Source organism: Podarcis raffonei, chromosome 12, assembly GCF_027172205.1.
Source record: "Podarcis raffonei isolate rPodRaf1 chromosome 12, rPodRaf1.pri, whole genome shotgun sequence".
Lineage (NCBI taxonomy): Eukaryota > Metazoa > Chordata > Lepidosauria > Squamata > Lacertidae > Podarcis > Podarcis raffonei.
The window spans coordinates 26,291,066-26,310,070 of NC_070613.1; the positions used below are offsets into that span (position 1 = coordinate 26,291,066).

Consider the following 19,005-nt stretch of genomic DNA (forward strand, 5'->3'; position numbering starts at 1 on the left):
ATGCCTTTTGAATAATGAAAAAAATACTAGCAGGTATCAGCTATCAAGGTTTATTTTAAGTATTCAGAAATGTGGAGCATATAGTTTGAACTATTCCTTTTTTTAAAATCCACAAATGGTTCTGAACATACTCTGGAAACCAAGCCTTTACTCATTTGTTTTAGCTGAAGGAAAACCTGGTTTTCTTAGTTTGTTAGGGCTATATATTCTTAAATAGTTAGGCAAGTGTAAAAATATGATCAAATCAAAGCACTTATGAACATTCCATTTATAGAGAGATTTTTTCATCTTTCAAACTGGGTGCCTGCAAAAATTCTCTTTTTCTTTAAGCAGCAGAAGCTTAAGCTGAAGAAAACTCAGGATCTCGTTTTACAATTTGCATTCCTCTAAACCCAATTTCTGCGATGTGTTCCATACTGATGCTTACTGTGATTAAAATTTTAGGTAGATCAATCCCGAGTCACAGGAGAGTTTTTGTTTTGATTCAAAAATTCACTGAAACATGGCTACTTTGAAGTCTGTGGGGATTAGGAACAGCAGTGTCCTATTGATTTGTTTACAGGTGAAAATTGAAAGCTTTGATAAGTGCTTTGCAGTTGCACTATGTAAAAATTCACCACATGTGGTGAATTCAGTTTGCTTCAGACATTCACCGCTCATGTGATTGATGAATTCCCAAAGTATGAGGCAGGCCTTAACTTTTATGTACAGTTGTTGACAGAGGTATAATATCAATGATGCTAGAAAATGAAATAATTGCATTCCCTTTTCCTTCTCTTTTCAGAGGTTATATATCCACTTGCTTGTTTTGTTGAAGATCCTGTGATTCTTTCATAGGCATTTTGAAACTTAAAAATGTGCTGTGCAGCTTTCTTTGTTTTCCCTTCCTTCCGATGTACCAGTTCTTGATTTAACATTGATTTGTGTCCAATGATGTGCAAGTGGAAGGCAGCTTGAAGAACCAAACTTCCTTCCACTGAAGCCCCCTAGACTCTTAAAAAGCCTCTCCAGATGATCAGCATGGGTTGTGCCACCCAGAACGGCAGTATGAAGGGCAAATTACCTAAAATCAGACACAAGAATCTTGCTCCAGTAGAGCTCCACTGAGTGCAAGATTTCTCTGTCTGATTTCATTTCATTCCTGCTTTCTGCTGCAGTTCTGTGAGATGCACCCAAAATCAACACCTTATGCTGTATCTGAAGTTTCAGTCAGCAAAGGAAGGGTGGCAGCCTGCACTGTGCATGAATGATGCTGAGAGCTTCAAACGATAGTACTACATGGTTCAGTCATAATTCTATATGTGGTCCTTTTCTTTTAAAGCCATCTGCTACAGGAACTTAGTCTAGATGTTTGTATTTTCAAATTGGTAACTTTTTTTTAGTTTTCTGTTATGTGCTTGCCTTAACATTTTCTTTTTGACTGGTACTATTGGTGCTACGAGCCAAATGTATTAGCTGTTGTACATCATCCTTTAAAGACAAGGTTACCCCAAAATGCATACCTATTAAAAATTCTGAACCTGCTTCTGTATGCAAAAGCCCATGGATTTTATTTTAATTGTAAGCTGTTTCTTGAACTTTGATCTTGTTTAGCTTGTACCAAGAGAAAAATGTGAATTTCAATATTTGTTACAGAAAACAATTTTTCCATTTCTGTTCTTGTGTTCTGCATGAATATGTATCAATTTCTTCAGAATTCTCCTTTTGGCATTTAGTTATGCTTCGTTATGGTTTACATTTTTTTTGTAAAAGAAAGTATGTATTTTTAATTATAAATGGTATTGTGCAACTGTGGCTTATTTCTATAGCTAGTTTTGAATAGTGATCAGTTCAGAGAGCATAAAAGTTCAGGGTTCTCTAGTACAATGGCTGCTTGATTGCCCTCTAAGCAAACTTCAGTAACTAACTGTAACCCTATAGACATCTACTGGGAAGTAAGCCTAAATAAGATGAATGGGATACATCCAGTTAAATGAGTGTAGATTTGTACTACTAAGGAACATATTTACAGTGAGGACAAACATTATAAATGAGGTGGCAGTATTCTGAATCCACATTTGCAGTCTTGAAGAGACATCCCAGGAACTGAAATGTGTAGTCAAACTAAATCCAGCATGTTTGTTGAGCTGTCTCCTTCCATTACTATGGGGGTAAAGATGGGTGGGAGTAGAAGGAATTTGTGGGAAATGATGTGTCTATGGGGGGAAATGTTTGGTCTCAAATCTCTAAAGTACACATAGGAACTGGCATCTATGAACCAACAGGGCTATCTCTGCACACAAAGCATGTCCTACTCATTGGTCACTAGTGTCCAAATAATATATAGTAAGCCCACAACTTACGTGGGCGTTCCATTCAGGGAATCGTGCCTAAAGCCAAAACTGTGTATAGACGAAACACATTGGGTGCAATGGTGGGTGGGATTGCCAAAGCCTTTCCCCCCTTGGACATCTACCTCCTTTCCACCCTTTATTATTTATGCCGAGCGCTGAATGTGCACAAGTGCACGTTAAGTTGCAACTTGGAAGTCATACAGTGTTCAGTGGCCTTCAAGTATGCAAGGGATTTCAGCCTTCAAAAAAGCTAATAACACTCATGCCACATGCATTTCATAAAATTGAAGGATTTCTTGTCAATGCTGCAAAGCAGACAAGGGCTCACTGGAAAGGAAAGTGGGGATCCCATTACACGTTTGTACTATATTGTAGCCTGAGAAGGGATGGAGAAACTTTCTGAGTCCAAGGACAAACCTTCCCATGTAGACTGACTTCAGAGGCTGCCAAGACAAAAGAGGGTTGAGCAATGGATGGGATTCTTTGCTTTGTAGTGTAGTCCAGCCCCACAATGAGACAGGGTGTGAATGGTTAGAGCGCTGGATTATGGCCCGAGAGACCAGGGTTCAAACCCCCACTCAGACATGATGGCTCACTAGGTGAGCGTGGGCCAGCCACTGACTCTCAGCCTAATCTACCTCACGGGGTTGCTGCGAGGATAAAATTGGGATACACTCACGTGCACCCCCTTGAGCTCCTTAGAGGAAAAGATGGCATATAGATATAATAAACGAAATGCGTCACACCATTTCGCACACGCGCTCCATCGGGCAAGCAAAAAACATGGCAGCTGAAAGATTCCGGCCCTGCAAAAAAAGCACTTGAGAAGAGCGCCGGGGAAGGGGCGTGGCCTATTCGTACTGAGGACCAGATGGACAGGACTTCACAGCCAACCACATTCGCCTGAGCCAGGGCTGGAGAAAGTATTCGGCAGGTGCCCTCCGTTATCCAGGACTCGGAACCCTGTTTGGGAAAGCGGGCGAATGAGGAGGCGGGCTGAAAGGGGCGGGCCTCGGCTTCCGAGGGAGGAGCGCAAAAGCACGGAAGCGGGCGGGACTCCCAGCTTCACCCTCTCTATAGGTGCCTCAGAGGGAAGTGGGCGGAGCGAGGAAGTTGTGCCCGAGACTGTGTCATTGCTCGCCCTGAGGCGGCCGGTGCGAGTGCGCTTGCGCAAGAGAAGGACCGATCTGTTCCTTAAATCACCTGAGGAGGGGAGTGGACGGGGCCGCGCAGGCCGGCCGTGAGGGGAGGAAGATGATGGAGCGGGAGACGGCCGCTCGGTCTTGGCAGCCGCGGCGGCTGCGGCTCTGGGCCTTCTGCCTGCCGTGCTGCTTCTTGCTGTGGTGCCGCCCAGTGACAGGGATGGAGTCCACCGCGACGCCTTCGCCGTCTCCCGCTACGCGTAAGCGAGGAGGCCATTCTGGGCTGCCCGGGACGGGTCGTGAGGGGGGGGCTCTGCTCTTGCTTCCTCCCTGGTCCTGGTCTTGGTTGGAGGCAGGGGCCGGAGCGGCCTCTCCTTGGGCCCTTGGAGGGCCGGACCGTTTTCCCCGCTTGTTTACCCCCCTCCCCCACGTCGGGCACCTTCAGGTGCAAGTCGCGCGTCCCTCTTCCCCTCGCGAGGAAGCCCGACGGCGACTTCCCTTTCTCTGGCTCAAAGAAGGAACTGTTAAAATGGGCAGGTGTATTATAGTGCCAGTTTCCGGGGACTGAAAGTTCCCCTTCTCGGTCTTGTTTGCACCTCATCCCAACCTAGATAGCCGTTTTGGACGTACCTCCCTGTAGGGTGAAGCGTTTTGGGTGTGTTTGTGTGGTGCTGAATGTCTTGTTGACATCTCTAAGCAGAGTTTAGACTAGTCCGCAAATGGGTGGATGTTGTTTTGGAGGATTTACTGCTCTTTAATACATTCTAAAATGTTTCAGCATAGTTCAGATTCAAATTTCATATGATCAAAGAGATCATATGTATGTGTATACAGCTGTCAGAAAAATAATAGATTCAATTAAGTTCTTCATTTTTCATGCAAACTTTATTGCTGCCCCCGCCTCAATTCCCCCCCCACCTCCTTTATCATGATGACATGTGGTCCAAAATAACTGACCGCAGGACTTGGAAGCCGATTCCTCTCTTTTCAGTGACAAATAAGGGATCATGGCTAATGGTTTAAAGAACCCAGAATTGGATTGTTGTGGGTGTATTTCCATTTAATTTTGTCTCCTGTTTCCTCCCTTCCTATCTCCCACCCCGTGCCAGTGTTCTGTTTCCATGCAAGGAGGCTTATCTTCGTTGTATGAGAGACTGGTATAGCTCAAACTGTGGCTGAAGCTAGCTGATTGCTTACAGACCACAAGTGAAAAATGAAACCTGTAAACAGAGAGATTATCCTGGGGGCACCAAATAAGTCCTTCATGAGTACCATCCAGTGCTTTTTTTCTTAAAAAATGTTTCAGGGTACTCTCATTTTCCTACTCATATTGAAATACTGCCCCTCAATGAGGCCAAACTTAGATTCACAAAATGTTTTGGGGTATGCCCCCCCTGCGTGCCCCCAGAAAAAAGACACTGGTACCATCACACCCATGGGAGCTGAGTTGGCAGCCCCTGAAATATGCCAACCCTAGTTCCTGTCTAGATGAATATAAGGCCAGACCTAAGATTCAGTATCCTGTTTCAAAATAGGGTGAAGTGTTTTGGGTGTGTTTATGTGGTGCTGAATGTCTTGTTGACATCTCTAAGCAGAGTTTAGACTAGTACGCAAATGGGTGGAAGTTGTTTTGGAGGATTTACAATTCTTTAATGCATTCTAAAGTGTTTTAGCATAGTTCAGATTCAAATTTCATAGCTGTCAGAAAAATAATAGATTCAATTAAGTTCTTCATTTTTCATGCAAACTTTATTCCTTTCCAGCATGTGCTGCTTTTACTCAAAAGACATGTGAAGAATGTGTAAAAAATACCAAAGTAAGTTTCGTCACTTTTATATTCGGGGGGATTTTCTAGTGATAACATAAGTGGATATTTCATGCACAGGCAGAAGAAAATGTTTTGCAAGTATTTGTTGCTGCACTTCAGTAGAAAATGGAAGTCCTTATTCTCTAATGGAAATTTACTGGACAAACTCTCACACAACTGACTCATTCACCATGGAAACTGGAACCGGTTGCTATTTTTTCAGGGAGCCTTGGGAAACTGTTCTTTCTTTTTTGTGCTTTTGCAAGAAACTATATGCTCAAAGTGATGTGCTCTAATACCAAGTTGCTTTACACAGTAGACTTGAAGGGGAGAGCACTGTTGCATTCAAGTTCTTCTTTTGGGCTTCTTGCAGATATCTGAGAACAGAGCTGCATTGATAGGCATTTGATCTGATCCACCAGTCTCTTGTGTACTTAAGGCATGACTTGACTTTTATAGGATAAAACAGCTCCCCTTGATTTGATAATTACAACTCATAATTATGTGCAGAGTTCAAATGTTTAAAAATCTGCTTTAAATTAGTATAGAATAGAGTTCTTTAAATTATAAACATCTGGTTTGAAAACAACATAAGCATACATTGCAGCAACTTCTCAAAGTGCATCAGTTTTTAAAAAAATCAATGTTAACAACACAAAAGGATATCAAAACTTTCTCTAATACTGAGCAGTTTGCCAAAGTTTATAACATAGTATGTACAAAATGGTCAGAACTGTTTGCCAAGGCTTTTAACAGATATTGTGAGCAGGGTTGTCAACAATGGTCTGTGTTTACTCAACTGCCCCAACTCGACAAGTACTTCAAGCAGCACCAATGTAGATAGGAGCTGCTGTCTATTGGATTTCAGTCTCTCACCAGGAAACCAGTCTCCCTGAAATCTAGCTGTGAGAGGTTGTATTTGCTGCTGGGCTAGAGAAAGTAAGTAGGGATTCTGTCAGTATAATGACCATTCCGCTGACCAACAATTTCCTTCCCTGAGCGGATAGATTTGATGTTGGGGCTAGTGTTTGAAAAACCCCCAACTTTGGTTCTGGGGGATTTAAACATGCATGCTGAAACCATCTTAACAAGTCCAGCTGTCATGACTATTATGGAACTATCTCAGTATACATCATAGACCCAATGTATAGAGTAGCTCATACCTGCAATCTGGTTCTCACAAATGGAAGACTTGTAGATGTGTCCGGAGAAAGTACAAATCACCCTGTTGTCATCAACCAACAATTTCCTTGTAGGATTTAGGCTATTGATAGTGTTGCCACCCTGCAAGGATGGATGACCCCTTAGAATGTTCTGTAGCAAGACACTAATGGAATCTAAGGGATTCCTGAATGCTCTAGGGAAGTTTCCAGTTGGCATGGCTGATTGCATCTGAGGCCCTGATCTCACTGTGGAATGGTGAGATAGGAAGGGTCATAGATTGAGTCAGTCCTGAGCACTCTCCTAAGCTTGACTTCCTGGTTTTCAGATGAGCTCTGATCAGTGAAATAGGCTGCATGACCGTTGGAGCATAAGTGGAACAAATAGTGTACCAAGTACAACTGACCACCACTGTTAAGAGTGCATGTTTGCACCTACTGAGTGGTAGTGGTGGCAGTGAAGAAGGCTTACCGTTGCATCCTCATGTGACTATTCAGCAGAGCTTTTCCAGGCAGTGATGGTGCTAAAGGGATCCTCCCATAAGGGAGAAGGCCTTGAACCTTCAGATGCTTGCTATGACAGATCGGCCAGGTACTTTTAGAATAGCTTGTCCATTTGTGACCGATCCTTGGGATTTATGTTTCCCCCTTCTGGTTATACTTGTGGGTTCCAGTATCGTCCTTCTTTGTTGAAACATATAAACCAGGGCTACTTTGTTTTGAACAAATTAAGGACTGATTGGTTTGGATATAAAGGGAGACTAGTATGATTTGTTTGAAAAAACCAAGAAGGAAGGGGGGGAGAGTAGGAATCTGAGGATTCGTCATAAGTGGCCAAACCATGGCTTTGCTTTTGCATGCATACCATTACCAAGTCATGAAAACTATTTTTATAAGATGTCCATTTGTTTAAATAGTACATAATTCTTTAAAATAGTACATAATTCTTCTGTATTTAATAGCAATGAATGACTTTTGTGGTAACTGCAGATAGTTTATTAGCACTGGCCTTGTGACTGTGAGACTGCTTACATTTTAATATCCGTTTTTGAACGTTTTCTTCACTTTCCCTAATTTGGTTATGTACTCTTCAGAAGTAAAGACTGATTTAGTTGTATTGGTGTGGTACAATGGCCCCATATTTTTTTTAAAGCTGTAGCTCAGATAGATAATATCCCTTTGTACTCAGTAGTTGTTTTGTCTGAAAGAATAGCCTTATTGTGTTAAACCAACATCTAACCCAGTATCTACTGTCCAGCTGCTCTTGGACAGTTGGACAGTAACAATTTAGAGCAAGCATCTTTGGAAACCTTTTGCTGCCCCTTTCACAGCTATAGGTTCAGCAACAGGGCAGAAAAAAGGAGCAGAGCCAGGAAGCGGTAGAAGAATAAAAGTGTAGGAGAAGTATTTAATGTTGGAAAGATAGAATGAAGTGGAGGCAAGGAATAAGATTGGGCAATAACTGCTGAATATCTTACCTCTTCTGTAAATTCCTACTAGCACATTTACACCAACATTTCATTTAAAATCTTACTGTACAGTTCTTACAAGGTGAACAAAGTAACTTCTGAGCTATTGTGAAGTTACTAAAGCAACATAAATAAATATATTGTAAACACTGACAAAGTTAAGAGTAGTTATGGTAACAGAATGATGAATGACATTCACAATGCTGCAGTGTTAGTCTCGTTCTTGAGGAAGCATAAGCCTGACCTTCATTTACCTGGATCATAATGTGATGCTAAGTCAAACCATTGCTTAATATATTTGAACGTGAGGGTTCCCAGAGAGAAGATGGCAGCTGCTTCTGCACATCTCTCTTCCTGCAATCCAATTCATGGTCTGGCTTATTGTGTCATTTGAACCCAGGAAACATTGCCATTGGGAGAGGGCACCAGAAGCAGAGGAAGAAAAGTGTTGTAGTTTCTGCTAACTGTAAAACTGTCATTGGCTTCTTTTAATACCTCAAAAATTGACATAGAGGGTGTGCTTCAATCACTGCCTGCTCCCCACAGAAAATGTCTAGTTACAGCTCCGTTTTAGTTTAATTTCAGACTATGTTAACTTCTCAAGTAGTGTAAGATTGAGTGGTTGACTTTCAAACTTCCTGATAAGACTACTTCTGTTTATTTTTCACTTTTGTTCTGCTTAGTGTCTTTGGTGCCATGTCAATTCCACTTGTATGGACTATCCTGTGAGGAAACTCATTCCACCATCTTCGCTGTGTAAACTTACAGACGCTTATTGGGCAGTTTGCTGGGGTAGGTAATGATTGTGATTGTCTTTAATTTATTGTTACTTGTAATGGAAGGCATGAAATGATGATCATAATTCTTCATGCAAAAGTACTTAACTGGAGTTCTCCTACTAGTCAATATTTCATATATGCACCATTACCTTACATGGACTTTTTATAAGCTTAAAAGTAGTCTTGCACACAGCACTAATCACATTGGATTTCCTGAAGCTTCCATTTTAATGAGACTGTTTTTCTGGGAAGTTTGTTTCTGAATTGTTTACTGCTGATCTCTGCTATTGAACAGAAAAAACATAGTTCTGCTAAGTGGTAGGCTTAAGAATAAAGTCGAGTTCTCTGGATAATGTTGTCCTCTTCTGAAGTTGTCTTCTCTGATTTGCGTTCAGTTAATCAACTCACTTAGCTTGCACAATTGTTGCATTCAGTTATAATACGACATCATGGTATAATGTTATGATAATGAACTTAGTTTCCCCTCAGATGGTCACAAGAAAGTGATAGGTTGTTGCTACGTTAATTTTAGACCAGGGTGGATAAAAATCAATGTTTTTTTAAAAAGAAATTAAAAATTGAATTTTTAAATTTAAATTGGATTTTATTAAATTTAAATCGGATTTTTAAAATAAAATGCTTTTGGAGGAAAAATCTTTCTAGAGATAGTTTTCTATTTAAGTTACATTGTAGTCCAAAGGCTATGAGTCTTTCTGTAAAAAAAAGAAAGATTTAAATCAAGTCTTACTGACTAGTGAGTTAAATCATTATTTAAATAGATTTGATTTAAATCAAATCTGCCCTGTTTTAGATTAAGTGTAGTTTAATGAACTGCAGTTTAACATATCTAAATTCTAAACAAGCTACTCCATAATCATGGTTGGAAGTTAACTTCTTTTCAAGCAAACCATAGTTAAGATTAACAACAGTTTGTTTGGTTCTGACAAAACAGCAAACCACAGTTAATCAAAATGGAAATGAAAGCTGATTTCATGGGCTGGGCCAGGCTGGGAGCAGTATGGGAGCCCAAAGCTTGCTGCAGCCTATTTCCATTGTTCTAAACTATGGATTAGCCTTGCATTCAATGTCTCTTTGTTTTAAATTGTTTATATGAGGAAAGAGTTCTTACAGTACTTCAGATCCACTTGTGTATAGAGGGTTATCAAAAATAGATTTCACTGTTCACAAAGTTCCGTCATAGTACATGAGTTCTCTTTATATGTTACATGTGTAGAAGGAATGCAGATGGGTTTTTTGCCTAACCCCATGTGGAGTTTAAGTTGAAAATATCTGATTTTGCTACCCATGTAATTCTAATTCTCTCATTTTGAAATGTGACATTTCCTTTAGTGGTTGTTTTCTATTTTCTTCCAGGATATCTGCCTAATATTGTAGAAGACATACTTGAGAATGGATAAAATTGAAATTTGGCTTCCATAGCGTCACTTGCCCTTTTAAATAAACAAACCATGTGCTAATGTTCTGACTATCTTAATATGCTTAGTTTTAAGTTTAATTACCAGTTTTAAGATCTTTGATACAAGAACTAACCTATTAAAATGTGCAGGGCAGTACCTTGGACCCAGTTAGATGGAATCTCTAAACTAGAAGAACACATTTCACAATGACAGGCCCATCTACTTCATCACATAAGTGAATTCCAGATATAATATGTAAGTTGCTGCAAGGTGGTCTTCTAATGGGCCCTAGTCGCTTCCCTGCATGGAGCTCTTCTCTGTTACTGTATTTCCTTCCTTTGCTAACCTTTGCATGTACTAAAATTCTGTTTTTAATTTTCAGTCAACTTTGAGGCTATGATCATCAGCATTGCAGTTGTAGCAGGCTTCCTTCTCCTCCTTATAGGATGTTGCTGCTGTTACTGCTGTCGCAGACGTCGTTCTAGAGGGTAAATTGTTTTTCTTAGTAACTTTGCTTGATTTTTCTCCCCCTGACTTCGTCACCATTAACCTATAATAAAGTTGTCCTTGAAATTAAGGGTTATACAAATGTGATTTTAAGCACCTGATTGAAAAACATACATAGTATGGTCGTCTTTGTTTACAAAAATTACAGGGATCCCCAGTACAGAATGGGTCTGCTCTACATTGAGTGTAAACTTCGTGTCAGAACTGTTTTTTTTAAAAATTTAATGTACAGTTTCCTGAAGGAGGTATTATACACTTGAAACACATTGGATGTCTGAAACATAAATTCCATTAAAGGCATTTTCATGACATGTTGGGGCTCATTCTTTAATGTCCATTACACATTGTGTCCACTGGGTGTCAGTGTTTTTTCCTCAATATGCTCATATGAAGTAGCAGATGAAAGATCTGTCTTTTAACCTAAATCACTTTGATATGTCTTGTTATGATGCTGGTGAGTTAAAAGCTAGAAAGAACAATGTTTTGGCCTCTGATTCCTATTTCACACTTCCTCAGGTGAATTCAAGAAGGGAATCAATAATCTACTGCTAGTGAGAGAAATGGTTCCCAGTCAACTAATCCCATACTGTGATATCCAAGATCGTCATTTTTATATTGAATTACCAACACTCTTATTTATTCCACAAAATATATGACACATAAGGTGCAGTCAATGAATCATGACTTTCAAGTGTGTGTTAATGTCAGCTTCAAATTCTTCAGTATAAGATACCACTTATGATTAACTTGTAGAGAAAATGCTGCAAATTTGTGAATGTATGGGTAAACTAACAAACATAAATTCCTCATAAACTATATATCAGAAATTATAGTTTTTTTTATTTAAAAAAGTGCTTTATTTCTTAGGCGACCATCTGAAGAAGAAGAAAGATTTATCAGAGATCGGGAAGAAAAAAGAATGCAGTCACTTCAGCGGTATGTTTCAAAGCTTTTCTTTTTTAAAAAAACACACCTAAATACATAAGTTTTGCTCATAGATGTCATTAAAAAAGAGTCCAGCTAAGGATATGTTCAGTATAGCCTTGCTATAAAGCTTTGTAAGCATGAATTGCAGTAGTTCACTCTTAGTATTTATTAGGCAATATGCTTGTGAGCTGGCTCCTAAGGGTTTCAATAAATGCAACTCATGATGCTAGCTAGAGGCTTTGAGACCCTAAAAATAATAATTTGATGCTTGAGGGCAGTCAACTATCTTGTACAAGTAGATCTACAGGTCTGCTTCCAGACAGTGGTGGAGGAAAGGCAGCATAATAGAATGAAGCAGTATTGGGTGAGTCATCAGATCTTCTGTTTACAGCTCCAGGGTAGCAAGATGTTCTGCCCTGGTGCTGATCCATTTTGTTAGCTGTTCTCCTGAGGATCTTCAAAGCTAGAGTCTATTTGTGCTATATGTGAATAGTAATCGTGGTAGTATTTTATATGAAATATAAAATGAATCACACTGTTTGCCTGATAGCATCCATAGTGATGTACATTTTTAAAAAAACACTTTTTAATCCCTTGCTAAATTTCTAGAACACAGAATGCAGGCAGACAGGAACAGCAATAATTTCCAGTAAGGATATCTGATTTCTTAGTTTTCTAAGTCAAAGAGAAATTAGACTATACATATATCTAGATTGTGCAGTTACCTTATTTTTCTTTGTATAAGATGCCACCATGTATAAGATGCCCCCTATTTTTGGGGACTCCAAATTAAGAAAACATCCCTCAGAACTACCTGTGCATAAGACGAGCCTACTTTAAACCTACTTTTTTGGTTAAAAAAACAACAACCCTAGCCTTATACATGGAAAATACAGCATTTGCATGTTTCTTCAGAAGTATTGATTATATATTCATTTAGGAAAACATATATCCGACTTTTTAGTCCTAAAGTACCACTCAGGGCAGCTTTCAACACCTGAAAATTGCAGTTACATAAAAGAATATAAAATGACCAGAAATAAACGTTCATTAGTTAAAACTAAAGCATTAAAATCATCTGCCACATACAACAGAAGCCTGCAGGAATAAAACCGTCTTCAACAACTGGTGAAAATTAGCACTGCGTAAATCAGGCCACACTTCACAGCAGGGCTTACCATAATCTGAGTGCAACCACCGAGAAGGCCCTTTGTCTGAAACATGCTTCCACCCTAGACAGGGCACAGAGAAGCTCAGATTCTTTGAAACGGAAATTAATATTTGCAGAATTCCTCTTGGGACAGCATGGGAAGGGGACTGCACAAGCCAGACACTTTGCTCAGACTTGCTGATACTTGTTACTGCAGTGTTATACTGCGGTTTATCATTACATGTGAACCATGTAAGTTGGTAGGACTGTGGTTCAATAGTAGAAGCTAGTCTTGCTTCTTATCTTTGTCCCAAATTTAGGGTGGGATGCAGTCTGCATATTAGTTGGATGAAACTAAGTCATAACTCTTTTGCACTAAGTCAGTCCCAAGAACCCTGTAAGAATCATGCAAACGATACTGCAATGTTAGTCTTTTGTAGTTTGGTTCATGTCCCTCATGTCATGTTAAATTTATTGTTGGCTTTGGGCTATTGAGTAGCAGGAGATCTCCCAGCATTCCATTTAACATCAGCTGCTAAGAGGATCAGTCCTGGATTTTTTTGTAGACAACCTCTGGCTAGAAGAAAAGTTGTCTAAGCTAATATAGCATCTATCTGTCTACCGAAACCTCAAAAAATCTCCTTGTGTATTGCCACAATTTAGAAGTTAATTTTCTTAGCCATTAAAAAAAAAACCTTTCATTTTACAAGCTGTTACGTATGTTAGAATAAGAATATGCTTATTTCAGTATGCATACATCATTCATTGGAAACCCATACATTTGCCTATTACACTGTGATAGGCATTGCATCACAGTGCAACATAATATATTGATGCAGTCCTCTATCTAGAGTTTATTTTGGGGCAAGATCTGTGTTCCACTTATCTTTGTGTTCTAATGTGTAAGCAGGAGTTAATTATATTGCTTTGTCGTATTTTGCCTAAAATTACTTCTTCAAGTATTTGTTTTTTATGTTCATAAACTTTTCAGAAAACATGAAAGAAAAGTCAAGCATGATGAGATACGGAAGAAATATGGTATGTATAATTCACATTTAACAACCCCCCCCCAAATATTTAGCCCCAGTAACCTATTCTTAATCATGAACTATCTGGAAAATACATCTTCATACCTTCCCTGTCCCAAAAAAAGAGTTTGGATGCTGCTGGAACCTATTTGTTAAATGGTCTCCATATTATATGTGGTTTGCAGGGTAATTTATGATAAAAATATGATGTTAAAGCAGTTTCAGTGTCTTGCTGGTCTTTCTTCTTATAAGATGGCAAGCCGGTCTTGCAGATGCCAGACCATGGTTCTGCAGTGAATTTGGGATCTTAACTCTCCTGCAGTATATCTGCCCTTACCCTGAACATTTGCCTAAGAGACAACATTTAATTCTTAGCTTGTCTGTGAGTTTAATATTGCAATTTTGTTGAATTTTGAATGGTGGAGGCAAGAGAGGGTGAATGAGGGAAGCAAAAGCCTTCTTTAGCCCCTAATGGTTTATTGTGTCTTGGAGGTGAGGGAAAATACAGGCAGTGGTGGGAAATACTTTTTAATTAATTTGTTAATTTTAACCCTGCCTCCTGTAGAGCCAAGGATGGCATGCACATAATCCATTCTAATAACAGAATAAAACATTAAAAACACTCCATTCAAAAATTACAGTAAACAGTACCAATCAACTACAACACATTGGTACTCTGCTGTTGCCTGCAGTTATGGCACAAAGCTCAAGTTTATTTGTATCATATCACAAGAGTGAGGTATATTAAAACATATATTAAAACACTCAATAGTCAAACTCTTTGGCCATTAACCTACAGTAACATGTTTTGTAGTATATTTCTTCACCCTCTCTAAATCAAAAATTATAGCTGCTTGAGTGCCTAGAGAGATCATGTAGATGGAAAGGTAGTGTGAAGTATAAGTCATCTGCAAGCTTTACTGCTGTAGAGTTTTCTTTTTAGTACTTTATTTTGCTCTTAAGTCTAGTAGCTTATGGATATTTGAATTACATGTTGAACTAACGTGCAGCCCAATCCAGCCCAAGTTTTATAGACAGCTGCTTCTATGATCTAGTATTCTAATTATTGGCAAAAAGAATTTATGCCATGGTGTAAAAGAGGAGACAGCACCATATGTAGAGTGTACTGGGATAAGTGAGGTGAGTCCTGTGCCCAGGATTAGAAATCGGAATTATTTACTGTGCATACAATTAAGAAAAGCAATCTATTAATCTACAAAAAATCCTGCATATTTCTTATTCTGCACAATTCTGCTACACCCTAGCTAATATCTATTAAAGTGTTACTTAGTCTCCCTGGCTTCTGAAAGTTCACTGGACACTGCTCCTAAATCTGAAAATCTTCACTACTGTAAGGACTAGAAACATTGTATACCCATACTCCTTTGCTTACGCAGCATGATCACAGAATGCCCATCGCTTGAATTATTAATGTAAGCAGCTCCTTTCTATATCTTTGGACAGTAAGCATTTAATTGGGATGCTTTCATCATTTTTTGAAAATTAAGCACTACTTAGCCTAGTTAGTATCTCTAGTTGGTATCCCTTCTCCACAACAGTGCACCTCCTGTTTAATATAGATCTGGTCCATACATCATTGCAAACTTCACTCAACAAGGGCCTAATAAAGAATGTTGCAGAAAACTGTAAATGCACTAGATCTTCCCGACTACAGTGGTGTGCAGAGGAGTCTTCTCATTTAAATGGGCAAGAATGAATGGAGAGTAGCAAATGCTTTGCTAACCCATCACTAAATTAAGATAACATCTGAAATGTCAGCCTTGTTTGGCTTTGAGGGAATGTCTTTTTACCCCTATTTCACCCATCAGCTTTTCTTGCTCCATTTAAATGGCAATTATAAATTTATAATGCATTGCAGGTGTTGCTCACTCTAGCCACAGTCCTTTGGGAGCACTGGAAGCAATAGAGCTTTAATAAGTGGGACTACTCGGTTTGAGTAGTTTCTTTGTTACGTGATTTGCCACTTTTTTATAAGAAACCCTGGTATGAATACAGTTTGATTGCTTAAATTATAGGTTCATGGCTAAATGAGTTTGAGCAGCATTTAAATTATTTTTCACTGTGGTAACTTTCAAAGGAAATAGATGCAATTGTTGCATACATGCTACAATTCTGTTTGTTATGCAAGTAAAACATTACAACATTTTATGCTATGCCTTTGTTTAGATTCTGAATACACTTTCATATAGTAGGGGAATCAACAGAAGGTAGATCATGGTCCACTGGTTGACCAGTGGCCAGTTTCTGGTGGACTACCCGAGTATGTGTTTCTTTATCTGTCTATTGTGAAAACTGTTCATTTATTCCTACTCTGCTTTTTTGCTTTAGCCAGTTACTGATCTGTAAGAGGACCTGCTATAAATTTGCTCAAGCAGCTTGGCCAAAAGCTTTTTGAAGCCCACAAGCTTATTAATGTTTCAAAAAAAAAATCTAAAAGGTTACTGGCACAGGATTTACCTTTGCATAATCCATGTTGAGTCTTCTTAAGCATTCCTGGATTTGCAGTGTGTTTCTGACACCTTCTACTTCCCCACTCTGACTAGCCACATGCTTCTCAGTCATCTGCTGCTTAGCCATATTGCCAAGGACCCAAGAAGTTCCCAAACTACATGTAGTCATGGTCAGAATGAGCCAATATAACTGGCTGGAAGTGAAACCATTTTACCAATTGTTGCTGGCTTAATGTCTGAAGGCAAAGAAAACTGAAGGAGGTCCTTTAGATACTTAGCTTCGGGCCATATTGATCTGTAGATTAGGGATGGGGAACTTATGGCCCTCCAGGTATTGTTGAACCCTAACTGCCATCTGCCCTATCCAGCATGTACAGTTGTCAGGGAATTAATTCCTTTTTCCCTGTTAGTGGATATAGTCTCAAACAATAACTACTTTCCAGTAGGTGAAGACCTTTCCTGACTCTCTGGAATAATTTAAGGGCAGAGTCACCTTCATACATGCTACCTTCCCTTTAGATCTGCTGTAGTTCACAACCATTATTAAAAGAGAGAACCTGCCACATCAGGTGGGGCTAACCTGCGACTGGTGGGAGTTGTAGTGCTGAAGTTCTGCAGAATGCAGCCAAGACCAATTTTAAGGATTATATGATCTCCATTTATAATAGCGCTACTGGAAAAATATGATGAGCAGCACCTAGAAAAAGTAGACAACACTCCAACACCTGATGAAAAGCAGCTCAACGCACAGACTAAGAAACCAGAAACACTTGCTACTGAGCTAAAAGAAAAAGTGAAGGCAAATTCTAAATAGATAATTAAAACTTGGAAGGCTTCAAATCACACTTCACCATCCATCAAGAACTTTAATCAAGGCTTAGTTCCCACAGACACAAAGGACACAAAGGAGTTTCATCATGTCTAGTCTAACCTGATTACTCACCAATTAAGGAAGCAATTAAAACTGGCATGTAGTGTCCACACACAATGACATTATCTATTTTAAGAGTACACTGATATATATAAACAAAAGACACTCATAGCACAAGCACAGCACAGGAAGTGTCATTATGAGAGTACTTAACACTGGAGTTATGAAGTATGACATTCTGGTACAAAGACAAGTAACAGAATCTAAAATTAGGGGTGGGGAGGCAAGAATGTTACTTGCTCAAAAATGGAAAGAAGTCCCAGCAAAAGAAGAATGGATACAAAAACTTATGGAATAAGCAGAAATGGCAAAACTTACCAGAAAAGTAAGAAATCAAGATAACAAACTTTTTTATAAAATAATAGAAATGATATATTGAGTATTTACAAATTGTAAACAGATAAGAACAATGGCAGAATTATTGTAATAACCTGCAGTTTCATAATAGTATATATTTTAAGTAGATGAATAAATAAATAAATCAAGTTAATATGCAGAAAATATTATTCTATTTGCAATTTGGAAGCAGAGTTCACTTCATCAGCTCTGCTGTGAGAGGCCATCTCCATCAGGCCTTCTCTCCCCTCAGCTGCCATCTGCAGGCAGGCATTTGATCAGGCTGCCTCAATGGGAGGAATAAGAAGCAGGGCTCATTTCATCAGCTTTGCTGGAAGCGCAGCTTCATCAGCCACCTCCTGCCTCTGAATTATGCCAGCTGGTCACTATAGGAGCAACTGTTTAGAAATTGGTGTCTTTGAGTTTTGATTTTCCTCTTCCATCTCTGTCCCTTTCCCCTTGTGGTTTGTGGGTAGGCTTGTTTTGCTTGTATGTAAGTGACTCTGGGATCCTTTTTGGCTGAAAAGCTGGGTACAGGTGCTCTAAATAAATAAATTTTGACATGGCAGAACAGGTTCAATGTACTGGTGCAGTATATTGGGCTGTACCATCCTTGGCAACATAGCTGGTTTGCTATGTTTTAGCTACATGGTTGAAAAATATTTTCTTAAATATGTTATTTTAATTGTCCTGCTTTTTCCCCAGGTCTCCTTCAGGATTCTGACCATCCATATAGCAGATATGAGAATGAATGAAAATGAATGCTACTGTGACTTCTTAAAGATGGCAAAAATGTGAAGTTAATTTTCTGGTTCCAGTTTAAATCACCAAATATGTGCATAAATGCTTAATAGAAAATGGTCTTTCCCCCCTTTGTAAGCAGCATTCTGTTTGTGTATGTAATTTTTTTCTAATATAGAACACATCAGTGGTTCCTTTTCTCTCTTCCCCCATCCCCTGTTCCTTTTCTAGACCTCTTATTTAATGGAATGTGAGTTGAGTACAGAAATAACGATCATGTCATTTCCCCTAACACTCTAACCTTTATAAAACAAAGATATCATCGTCTTTTCCACATAATGCTAAATAAAGACCTCCTTTAAATCTGTGTCAAGTAAGTGTTGGCAAGTATTTGACACTACAGACATGTGTGGTATCAAGTGATGACAAATAATTACAGCCTATGCCGCTTCCAAGACTGTTAATAGAATATGAGGGGTGTATGTGAGAGTATGCTGGTGTGAAATGGCCACCTTGGGCACAGCAACCAGACCTGGATAGCTCTTGGTGTTTCTAAGTCAATCAGTACTTTCTTGCTCTGCCCCAGCTCCTTGAATGTGGGTACCTAATGGATGCAAACATATCCTTGCCTCTAGCTTTTCAAATCTCTCTCTCTCTCTCTCTCTCTCTCTCTCTCTCTCTCTCTCACACACACACACACACACACACACACACACACACACACCAGTTGGACTTGCAGTGGCACATATCCTCTCCCAATATCTTGCTCCATTTGGGCCTTCACTGCAGTTTGAGCAGACAACTCC

The 19,005-nt window shown here is 39.3% G+C and overlaps 1 protein-coding gene across 1 annotated transcript; it reads left to right on the top strand.

Annotated features, from left to right (window-relative positions):
* The first annotated feature begins 3,409 nt into the window (after nt 1–3,409).
* On the top strand, nt 3,410–18,566 carry LOC128424267 (pituitary tumor-transforming gene 1 protein-interacting protein-like). Its single transcript, XM_053410271.1, has 7 exons — nt 3,410–3,735; nt 5,239–5,291; nt 8,595–8,703; nt 10,491–10,596; nt 11,483–11,551; nt 13,684–13,730; nt 18,164–18,566. Exons 1-7 carry the CDS (start codon nt 3,588–3,590, stop codon nt 18,211–18,213), a joined length of 582 nt encoding a protein of 193 aa, XP_053266246.1. The 5' UTR covers nt 3,410–3,587; the 3' UTR covers nt 18,214–18,566.
* Nucleotides 18,567–19,005: the final 439 nt, after the last annotated feature.

Coding starts and splice junctions, on each gene's coding strand:
- LOC128424267 (XM_053410271.1), top strand. CDS start 3,588: ATGATGGAGCGGGAGACGGCCGCTCGGTCTTGGCAGCCGCGGCGGCTG. Junction 8,704..10,490: donor TTATTGGGCAGTTTGCTGGG/GTAGGTAATGAT, acceptor TTTAATTTTCAG/TCAACTTTGAGGCTATGATC. Junction 11,552..13,683: donor AGAATGCAGTCACTTCAGCG/GTATGTTTCAAA, acceptor TAAACTTTTCAG/AAAACATGAAAGAAAAGTCA.